The sequence below is a fragment of the Nicotiana tomentosiformis genome, chromosome 3 (genome assembly GCF_000390325.3).
Source record: "Nicotiana tomentosiformis chromosome 3, ASM39032v3, whole genome shotgun sequence".
Classification (NCBI taxonomy): Eukaryota; Viridiplantae; Streptophyta; class Magnoliopsida; order Solanales; family Solanaceae; genus Nicotiana; species Nicotiana tomentosiformis.
This window is the reverse complement of record NC_090814.1, coordinates 13075187-13087043: the sequence shown is the minus strand read 5'-3', so window position 1 is coordinate 13087043 and position 11857 is coordinate 13075187. Positions and strand designations below refer to the sequence as shown.

The following is an 11857-nucleotide window of genomic DNA, read 5'->3' as shown; positions in this document are numbered from 1 at the left end:
TTAAATTATTTTCCCTTAATTGTTATTTTTTTTTAATTCTAGCCCAATTTTAAGCCAATTTTCGGACCAAACTAGGCCCAAATTACAGGCTCAACGACCTTGAGCCCAAGACAAATGACCCCATCATCCCCAACCCGGTCGGGACCTGACTTTCAAACCGCCCCACCTCCCCTTTAATCTCGGCCGTTGATCTCAAATGATCAACGACCTATAACTAATCCCTCCCTTTACTTAACCCAATTCCAAACCCTAGACACCATTCCCCACGGTCTCTTCTGCCCTCACACGCTCTGCCTCTCTCTTAAAACCTAGCCGCCTCACCCTAGCCCAAATCCAGTATGATATGGAGATCCTTCATATTTTCCTTTCCTTTTTCGACTCCAAAATGTTACTTCTCCATTTCTTGGCCTGATTTGTTTGGTACCGATTTAAAATGGAAGTTCTTCACCGGCTTTGATTCTGAATATCTGTTGTATTCTTGGTCTGATACATCCAAGGCAAGGTCACATGGGTTTTACTTAACCAAATCTTTGTCTAGTTTTGATTTTACGTCTGACTAGGGTTTGCTTGATTGAGCCCTAATCCGGTTCAAAATCGGTTTGCATGAGATTCTTTCCTTACTTTTGTGGTTTGATTGATGTTTTTCTTTATTTGATCTGGCTAATTCGAGTGCTATATAATCCCCTCCCAATTCCCCTAAGGACAGACCTGAATCACTATTGTCTCTCTTACTTACACTTACTCTCTTCCTCTTTGAAAATATTGCGTCTAATTAGTCAGTAGTCTGCTGAAAGCCACGCCCAATGTGTGTGGTCAATGACCTCCTCCGCTGCAAGCACTGCTCAGAGCCCATCTCGAGGCTCTCGCAAACTCTGAAGCACTAGAGATTTGGGGTTTCACTGTTCTCCTTCAATTGATGTTACTGAATCATTTATGAGATTTTAAGTTTCTCACTCTTTGCTCGTTTGTTTGCAACTGGTTAGTGCTCTCTATTTTCGCAATTCTATTTCCTTTTGCGTGTGTTCATGTTCTGTGCACCAATGTTGTTTGAAGTTCTGTGAGCCAATATGATTTGGATACTATGCTACTTTTGTATACAATCCTATTCGCCTTAATGTCATTTTGCAGTTTTAATGCCTCAACTCTGTTTAAATACTAATTTTAGAATCATGTGTAGTTAATTAAGTTGATACCTGCCATCCCGATGTTTGCCTGGTTTGTATGTTCATATTAAACCTGATTGGTGTCTGTTGTGAGTGAATCTTCATACCTTGATTTGGATTCTTGTATTAAAACTTCTTAGGAAATCAATGCCTGCCTAGAATTTGCTTGAATGTTCTCTTCCTTCTTCGTGTTAAGTCATTCATGTACAACTTGCTATTTGCTAACTTTCTTAGAATTAATTCATGATCATGTATATGTAAATTTTGCGTGCCAATACTGTTTGAACTTTTTAACAAGCATGACTTATGTTTCTCTGCTATTTGTGAGCCTCAATGTTGTACTATTGTTTCATGTTTTACTGCAATTTTGTTGTCACAATGATGTTCTATAGACCTATGCCTGCTAGTGTTAAATCTGCTTGAGTCTAATTCCTAGGATAATCTTTGATACATATAATTTAACTTGCCATGTGTGATCGACCTATAGAATCTCTGGCTTCTTTAAAATTAGGGAATCTGTGCTAATTGATCTGTTACATCCATTGAACTATGTTCATAACCTAACTTGCCTTGATCTTCATGTTGAGTCTTTCCTAAAAGGACTATCTAGTGGTTTATCTTCCCAAAATTAATTCTTGTCCATGTTACACCTTAGATTCTTTATACTAAGTATTTCATATATAAATTACTACTTGCTAATCTTCTTAAAATTCATGACCATGCATGCCTTAAACTCTCATGCTTAGTTCCTTTGCTCTAAGGACTCTTGTTTGTCAGATTCCTGCAATTAAATCATGCATAGTCTGTCACTTTGAACCTGTTTGCTAATTTGAAAGCCCATGTATATGCGTATTCTATGTGTTCACAAGGTCCTTGTGTATGTGTTCGTATGCTCTTCTACCTATTAGACATCACCCTTAGGACGATACTTAGAAAATCTTTCTGCTGATAATTATGATATTAGGAATCCCCATGTATGTGTCTTTGCCTGGACTCCGCGTCACCTGAATGATTGTTTGAATTTATATTCCTATGTTCCTACTGTTTGTTCATTGGTAAGAAAGACGATTGTCTCCGTGTTTGGGCCTAGTTTATTGGGCCATGTGTGTTGTTGGATCTGAGCACTAGATTCGGGCGTGCTTAAATTATCCTTGTGAACCTGGGATTCGAGACTGTTGGTTTTGAGATTAAGGCTGGTGAAGGCCCAGAAGCATCACTGGGTTACTTTGTATTTGCTTTGGACCTGTAATTGGTCTATTTGGGCCTATAATTGTTCCATTCGGGCTTATAATTATTCTATTTTGGTCTGCAATAATTTGTTTAAAATGAATAATGGGGAAATTTGTGAAAGTGGGGGATGGGGAACTTTAATTCTTGCATGAATGGGTAGAAAATATGACTATAGGATCTAAGATGCTCTATTTGGTATTTGCTTAACATGTTTCATATCTATGTATTAATCTAAATAGTCCAACATGCCTATATGTCTTCCATCTCGCATGTTCATTTAGAAATCGTGATTTAGGACCCTAATATTAACTCTGCCAACAAGACTCGTAACATGTCTAGAAGTCATGCCTATAGAATTCAAATCAAATTTGTGTAATATTTACTTAACCTGTTTTGCTTCTATAGACAACATGCCTATGGGATTCTGCTTGAGTAACTGAGACTATTTACATTGATAGCTCTTTCTCAATTGTGTGGTTCGCCTAGAAAGCATTGCTATAGGATTAATGAAACAAACTTGCATTTTAAATGGCTTCATTGCTCCAATCTGACTATCTAGAAATCATGCCTATAGGACTCTATGTTGACTTTCGAAATTGTTTAAACGCGTTTGCTCGCTTAGAAACCATGGCTATAGGGTTAAATACAACGAGAATCAACATTATTCAATTGCTCGATCTTAATCTTCTAAGTTTAATCATGTAGAAATCATGCCTACAGGATTTAAACAACACAACATGCTCCAATTACAGATCTGCCCACTTGTAACTGCTCGCCCACCTAGTAACTTTGCCTTAGGCATCATTAATTTGAATAGCGACTACTCGACCATTCTGCCGCTGTTTAATGATATATGTGCATGGAGGTAAACATGAGACCCATTTGTGCTACTTGCATCTTAAATGAAGTCCTACTTATTTCAACTGTGTGATGCCTAGTTTTCTCATTTTTGAGCAGCCTATATTGAGTCTAGTACTTCCTGTACAGTGGTCCAAAGTCTCCCGGACCATGGTCATGGGACGGGTAGGTACACATAGGACGCGACTTAGAATTGAACTAGTGCGCTTTAGGTAAACAACTTCAAGATAGTAATCGGGTAGCTGGAGATAATAGTCTGTGCTCGTTGAATAATATGAGCAACCCTTATACTTAAGGGAGTTGTGAAGTATTATTTATGTTGTATGGGGTGATCCTTTAGGCTAAAAAATTTAGGTCCCTCCATATGTAATTATTTCTTGTATACTTGCCGATTGAAACCTAGACTTGGCTAGGATGTATCTTGTAATTCTCAAAGAGTTATACCAATTAGTATTAATGGACAAGTTATTTCCTCCCCTCGTATAGTATTTATCTAAATCAATTGTTTCGTCTTATTTCCTTACTTTACATAGTTGATTAATTACTTGGACTCTTAACTTTGATTAACATGATCACTTAAGGTAGTTATGATAATCCGTACCTAGTTTAAAAATTCGGCCGGGAACTACAGTTGAGGACCTCGAAAAGTGCCTAAATACTTCTCTTTGAGGTAATTTGAGCCCTTACTCGATCATTGGTAATACAGACTAGTTAAAATATAGTTATTTGCAAATAGGTTCCCTAACGCGCCTCAAACTCGTTAGGTGGCGACACTCCTCTTGTAATCTCTTTAAAAGAGTGGTCACGTGTCGAAACTCGCTTTCGCGAGAAAATGACGTGCGACATTATGGCGACTCTGCTAGGGATATACTTAGGCTCTTACCACAAAGAATTTTGCTCGTGTGGATTATTGAATTATTTGACCTCTATAATGTACCTCCCTCTTCCCGCCCCTTTATCTGCTCGAAATTACTACATCATGAATCTTTTTTCCTCATTGATCACGCCCAACTATGCCTTATAAAAAGGACTAAGCGGTCGCTGCAAAAATAATCTGGTTCAAGAGTCCGAAATCGAATCCTATAAGGAACTAACCTATTTTCTACAACTTTTAGTATCGCTAATGATAAGCTCAAATAATTTTCAGAGTTCAAGATTTTATTTGATAATTAACAGAAATTATTTAACTAAGGAAACATGACAATAAAAACTATCAATAAGCAAGAATGAAGTTGAATTCAAGGGTAAAAGAATCTAGGGTTATTAATTTCCCCAATTATCGGATTAATTCCTGACACGTTAGCCATAATCTTGCCGTAACACTCTATAAAGATGATAAGTTCTTGCTTACCGTACTTATCTCTCGATAAATTACGATAATTTACTAGAAGCATTCTCTCAAACTACTCTAGTTGACAATTTGTACAACTCATAAATATCACACCAAAGTTTCATTATCTCTAATTCCGCTTTTAAATTCAAGTAATTAATCTCTTAACTTAATTGAAAGTGGCGTTGTTCAACAACAATCTAATCAAGTGTTCTTTCTCATGCAACACTAGACAACTAGACACGATTAATCAAGGGCCCTTTCAATTAATCATAAGAAACACATAGTTGAACAATTATAGAGTAAAAACGGCTTAATTATATCAAAATATAATTAAGACTTCATTCAACAATTGTTCCACCAACCCTAGATGACTGGTTTAGCTACTCATACTACTATACAAGATTACAATATAAAAAGTCATAACCAACAATGGAATTAAGAAGAAGAAGATGAAAAACTCGTAGGAGAATTCTCCGTCTTGCTCTTTTTGTGTTCTTGCCTCCAAAGTTCTTCTAAAAACATAAATAACCTCTTTTTGGACGAGCTGGGCTTCATATAGGTCAAGGTTAGTCGCCTCTCAAATTATAAAATTAGCCTTGGACGATTTTTCTTGGAAGCACGTGCGCGGCCGCGTATCCACCGCGCATCCACCACGCACTTTGGCCAGTTTCTGCCTGACATGCGCGGCCTAGTGCGCGGCCGCGCATAGACCGCGCACCTGGAGGATTTTCTGCAGCATTTTTTTCTTTCTTCTTTTTAAGCACTCTAACCTCCAATTGGCCTTCAATGCTCCATATTTGCCCCGAACCGCTCTTTAACGTCCTCATAGCCCGGAATTGCTCCTACAAAGCATAAAGTTCTTAATTAGAGCAATTTGTTATCATTTAAAATTCAAATATCAATAAAGTGCAGCTAAGTTAGAGTGCAAATAGTAGCTAAACTACATAATTATAGCCTACTATTAATACTCCACACTTAAATCATTGCTCGTCCTCGAGCAATCAAACCACACTCTACAGAGGCCTAACCTCACTAAGCGACTTCCCTAACTCATCACACCAAGAATATTTCACATAGATTGAGCACAGTAGTGTAACATATTCACCTCAAGAGTTGACTCCCACACACCACGCAATATTCCTAACTTACTCACTTACTCTAACGCAGAGGTCAAGAATTACCTTTCCTTCATGAATCAAGTGCTTGCTCACAACAAAATAGACTCATTCCACAATTAATAAAATTCACGCACAATGAGGGACTTCAAAATAGAAAGAATTCACTCACCCTCAGAAACGATATTCTTGTGCCACAAAAGATGCTTCATAGGCTTGCCCGTAGTGTACTACTCTACCAGTCGAGCTCATTCAGTCTAGGATCAAGTAGGACTTTATTTGGTTGTAATGTAGGCTGCGAGTCGGGTAGGATATACTTGGATATAAGAGTGACTACACCTCCCTAAGCACTTTAATACATATACTTTAACATTCAAGTCCATACTTATGTCAAACCAACACTCCACCTTCACATCAACGTATATTACCCCATACTTCTTTAAGTACAATTACATCAAGAGTCACCACTTATCAAGGAATATTTGTTTTTACAATAATACAACTATTTTTTTCTTTTCTTTCTTTTTCAATTCAAGTGGCTCTCACTTTTTCAAAACAATGCACATTTCTTCTTATTTTATTAGTTCCACTCAGAAGCCAAACCAATCACCCCACACTTTAACTTTTACACAGTTCATAACAATTCAAGTGCTCATAAGAGGTTAGAAGGTTCAAATAGATAGTTAATTCAAACAAATAGGTAAGGCTTGTAATGTGGTTGTCAAATAAACATGATTACAGGCTCAAAGGGGTTAACTACGATACATAACAATTAGGCCGGTAAAATATACATATCTGGCTCAACAAAGAAACGCCTATATCACTTCCAAGACTGAACAAGACTATTATTTCGCTTTGCAAACACACGGGACAAGTTCTAGGCAACACATAATACAACAAGACTCACACACACATGGCACAAGAGTCACTCCAGATTGGATCATCAAAACACTCTAGTCAGGATACTTAAGCCAAGTTAAGAACATACAATTTAAGGCATTCTTACAAGAATAAACAATTGAGCCTAAGCGTGACACTAAAGTACCCGCTATATTCAACGTATAACGAAGTTAAGAGATCCTATTTCCAATTCAGCCCATAGCCCAAGGGTTCCTAACTTACAAAAAAAAATTAAAAAACTAACTACACCTGGTTCAAACGAAACCCTTGGAAAAGAACCGTGGCCCAAAGAAAAACCAAAGGGGAATTGATACACTCCTAACAAAAGAAAATCTTTTTGTGTTTTTGTTTCTTTCTTCAACTTGAATCCCTCAAGAAACCCGTCGAATGATATCCATCGTCGGGACAAATTGAAACTTTTGAAGATTGTTTTTTTGTTTCTTTTTTGTTTTAATTTAGTTAACTAACAAAACTACACTACTCTACATAACTCTATACATACAACATACATACAAAATATCCCCCACCCCAAACTTAAAATGGTGGCATTTCCCCATGCCACACAAATAAAAAAAATGCGAGGTAAAGGAAACTTTCCTGGTATATCAATCTTGATCGGAGACAGTGTCGGGGTCAAAATGACAAGCCCTCCCCAGCACACGCAGCCAAGCCATGATCTTCTTCTCAGATTTTGCATTTTGGGTGGCCAGTGCATCAACTCGAGTCCCCAAATCCATGACAGAAGTGTGTAACCCTGCCGTATCATGTTCCCTCAACCTCAGCAACTTGCTCGTGTGACTCAGCCATAGCCTCAGCCTGCCCTTCATCTCCCTTTTCTGGCGCATCAGACTCATCACTATTAGCTGTGCCATGTACCACAGGATCCTTTCCAATGGTCACTTTATCTGCCCGGAACTTTGGTTCTTTTTTCACTTTTCCATCCACGGTCTTGTTCTCCAGCACCCGTGCTGCCCGGCATAATCTAGTGACTAGTGAAGGGAATAAGAACCCATACCTCTGCACTGGACAACAGATGAACATCGTGTCGTGAATAACCTTAGCCACATTAAAATCGTGGCCATTCATGAAGCACCAGATCAATGCATCTCTGGGACCACTCACCTCAGTGGTGTTGGAAGAAGGCAGCAAGCGGCTATTGATAATATAAAGCCAATACTTCCCTTCAAAGGTGAGTGAGGCCGAGTGAAACTTTCGCCCCGGCGTAACCCACACTATGTCTTTGTTTGGCACACAGATTGTTCTGACAAACAGGTTCCAAGAGGTTGGTTCTCGGCTATACGTATCATAATAGTCCTCCTCCCCACCAAATACTGGCAGCCGATACGCCCTCCTAATGGCGTCTATCGATGCATCAACACTCTTTTGTCGCACAGTGCAAATATGGTCCTCATGTTCAGAGTAGTTCGCGTAGAATTCTCGTATAACCATCAAGTTGGCCTCCTCAAGTTCTTCAAAGAAAATATCCAGCCCGTGTCGAACCAGCTCATGATACATATTAGGGCAACCAATCTGGAGGGACCCCCTATCAACACCCCGTTCCGGTATGGGCTTCTTAGGAGCTTTTTTGGATAAAACGTTCCTAGGCTGAGCTTCATATAAATCTTGTGCTATCGAACTGAAGCGCATTGGTTGAGGCTCGTGCCCGGGACGAGCCTGCATGACCACTAGAAGAGGCGCATGTGGTTCGTCTTTTCTTTGAGGGTGTCATAGTACCTACAGAACAAATACAACTAGCAGTACAAGGCGAGATGTGTGAACCAATAGCTGTTACTCAGACTTCACCCGCACAATTGGTCACAAATTACATTCATGAACTCACTGTGGCATTTAAACAAATACTTGATGTGCAAATTCACCCCAAATTCCCCAAACACCCAATTATACCTCAATTCCACCACAATCTTAACAATGTCTAAACTAACCCAATAAGATGAAATTTCACTATCCTCACATACCAACAAGTATAATTAGTAATACAAAGCAAAGAAAAGAACAACAATGACTTCTACTACCATACAATTAAAAGAGAAGAAGAAAAGAAAAAAATTGGAAAAACTAAAAAACAAATAACAAATAAAAAGTGAAGGAAAAGGAAAATAGAAGCAATGGCACTTACCTGAAGAAGCTTGTGAGGAATAGAGATTGGGGAGTAATTGAGTATGGAAGAGGAGGAAAAGGAGGTAGGTTTTTGCTTTTGAAATTGGGGAGAAGGGAGGGTTTTGGTTGTGTGTTTGTTGTGAGAGAGGAGGGTTTATTTTGTTTTTATTCAGATTTTAGGGGAGGAATAGGGGGGGGGGTCGGTTATTAGTAAGGGAGGAATAAATAAATAAATAAAATAAACTAATGAAATAACATAAAAACGGCGCCCAGTGTGCGGTCCATGCGCGATGAGTGCGCGGCCGCGCATGTGCAACATTAGGGGTCTAAAAGTGCGTGGCCGCGCACGTTTGTCCTTCGAAATTTCTCCCTTTTAGCCACTTTTTACCTATCTCCGGATGGATTTCTTCACCCCGAGTCCTTCCGTCGTGCAAAATTTCATCCCTGCACATTAATAGACCTGTCAATACTTTCACCATTCAAAATCAAATACGAAAAATAAGAACAAAGAAAAAAATATTGGGTTGCCTCCCAAGAAGCGCCTGATTTAACGTCGCAGCATGACGAATTACAATAAAATCAAGGGTTGCCTCCCAGGAAGCACCTGATTTAAAGTCGCGGCACGATGCAGGCTTTCATGATTGCACTTCGCTCACATATTGGGGCTCTTCCAAAGACATCACAACTTTTTTCCCTTTTTCTTCAACCATTCCAAGGTAGTGTTTCAACCTTTTTCCATTCACTTTAAACCTATTTGTTCCTTCTTTGGACTCAATTTCTGCTACTCCACTTGAGAATACTTGCACAACTCTAAATGGTCCTGACCATCTAGATTTTAGCTTACCCAGAAACAATCTTAATCTCGAGTTGTATAACAACACTAGATCTCCGGGTTTGAAGTTCAGATATTGAATGTGCTTATCATGCATCATCTTCATACTCTCTTTGTACAATCTTGCATTCTCGAATGCATAGAATCGGAATTCCTCAATTTCTTGTAGCTCTGTGACTCTACTTGTGCCTACGGTTTCCATATCCAAGTTCAACTGCCGCAGTGCCCATAAGGATTTATGCTCAAGCTCCACCTGAAGATGGAATGCTTTTCCAAACACCAACTTGTATGGAGACATAACAATTAGAGATTTAAATGCTGTGAGGTACGCCTATAATGCATCATCCAACTTCTTTGCCCAATTAGTTCTTGTCGCATTCACTGTTTTGGTCAGAACACTTTTGATTTCCATGTTGGACACTTCAACTTGCCCGCTCGTTTGTGGGTGGTAAGGTGTGGCAACCTTATGGCGAACTTCATACTTTTCTAACAGCCTTGTGAATGCTCTATTGCAAAAATGGATTCCGCCATCTCTGATTATAGCTCTCAGAGTGCCAAAACGTGTGAAAATATTTTTCTTTAGAAAGCCTGTCACTCCTTTGGCATCATTTATTGGAAGGGCCATAACTTCAACCCATTTGGAGACATAGTCAACTGATACCAATTTGTACTTGTTACCATACGAGCTGATAAATGGTCCCATAAAATCAATCCTCCACATGTCAAATACTTCCACCTCTTGAATTGTAGTCATCGACATCTTGTGACGACGAGATATGTTGCCTGTCCTTTGGCACTCATCACAACTTTTCACCTAAGCATGGGCATCCTTGAATAAAGTCGGCCAATACAAACCCGACTCCAACACCTTCGCCGCTGTCTGAATTCCTCCAAAGTGCCCACCATATGGTGAAGCATGGCAAGGCTGCAAAACAGAAGATTGATCTTTTAAAAAGTAAAGGTTCATCCCAGTAATAAGACCGTTCGCGAAAGAACTTTTTATTTTGAATCGAAGAGAGTTCATAAGGTACAATACCGCTTGCCAAATAATTAGCAATATCATCATACCATAGCGTCTCCTCCATTGCCACTGCTAGTAATTGTTCATCCGGGAATGTCCAGTTATATCTTCAACCTCTACTTTCTTTTCAGCTCCTTCCAACCTTGAAAAGTGGTTTGCCACTTGGTTATCTGTCCATTTCCTATCGCAGATCTCTAAATTGAATTCTTGTAGCAACAGAACCCAACGGATCAAGCGTGGCTTTGACTCCTTCTTTGCTATCAAGTACCTAAGTGCTGCATGGTCAATATAAACAATCACTTTTGAACCAATCAATTAAGACCTGAATTTGTCGAATACAAATACCATAGCCAATATTTCTTTCTCGGTCATGGTATAATTGAGTTGTGCACCGCTTAGCGTTCTGCTTGCATAGTAAATTGGGTGCACCAACTTGTCCTTTCGCTGCCCCAGGACTGCTCCTATAGCATAGTCACTTGTGTCACACATGAGCTCGAACGGCTGCTCCCAGTTAGGTGCAACGATGATTGGTGCAGTCACCAGTCTCTTCTTCAGCTCCTCAAATGCCAACCTGCAATCATATGAGAACACAAAGGGATGATCCTTTTCAAGGAGTTTACATAAGGGGTTAGCAATTTTAGAGAAGTCTTTTATAAATTGCCTGTAGAACCCGGCGTGCCCAAGGAAACTTCTCACTTCCTTGACCGAAGTGGGTGGTGGAAACTTCTCAATCACGTCAACCTTAGCATGGTCGACCTCAATACCTTTACTAGATACTCGATGCCCCAACACTATACCTTCTTGCACTATAAAATGGCACTTCTCCCAGTTCAACACTAAATTTGTCTCCACACACCTCTTTAACACTCATCTTTAATTGCAAATATAGTCTTCGAATGAATCCCCCAACACTAAGAAATCATCCATAAAGACTTCCATTATATCCTCCACCATATCAGTGAAAATGGCTAACATACACCTCTGAAATGTAGCCGGTGCATTGCACAGGCCAAACGGCATTCTCCGAAAGGCAAAGATGTCATACGGACAAGTAAAGGATGTTTTCTCTCTATCTTCAGGGGCTATTGAGATCTGATTGTACCCCGAATATCCATCCAAAAAGCATAAGTGAGATCGTCCAGCAAACCTATCCAACATTTGGTCAATGAATGGCAAGGGGAAATGGTCTTTCCGGGTGGCCGTGCTCAGTTTTCTATAATCCATGCAAATTCGCCAACCCGTGACTGTACGAGTCGAGATCAACTCGTTATTCTCATTTTGCATGAC

At 39.5% G+C, this 11857-nt stretch overlaps 1 protein-coding gene across 1 annotated transcript; it reads right to left on the bottom strand.

The window, feature by feature from the left end:
- Positions 1-9352: 9352 nt before the first annotated feature.
- LOC104110485 (uncharacterized) lies at positions 9353-9847 on the bottom strand. Its single transcript, XM_009619997.1, has one exon. The coding sequence runs from the start codon at positions 9845-9847 to the stop codon at positions 9353-9355; it is 495 nt and encodes a 164-aa protein (XP_009618292.1).
- Between the last annotated feature and the right edge of the window lie 2010 nt (positions 9848-11857).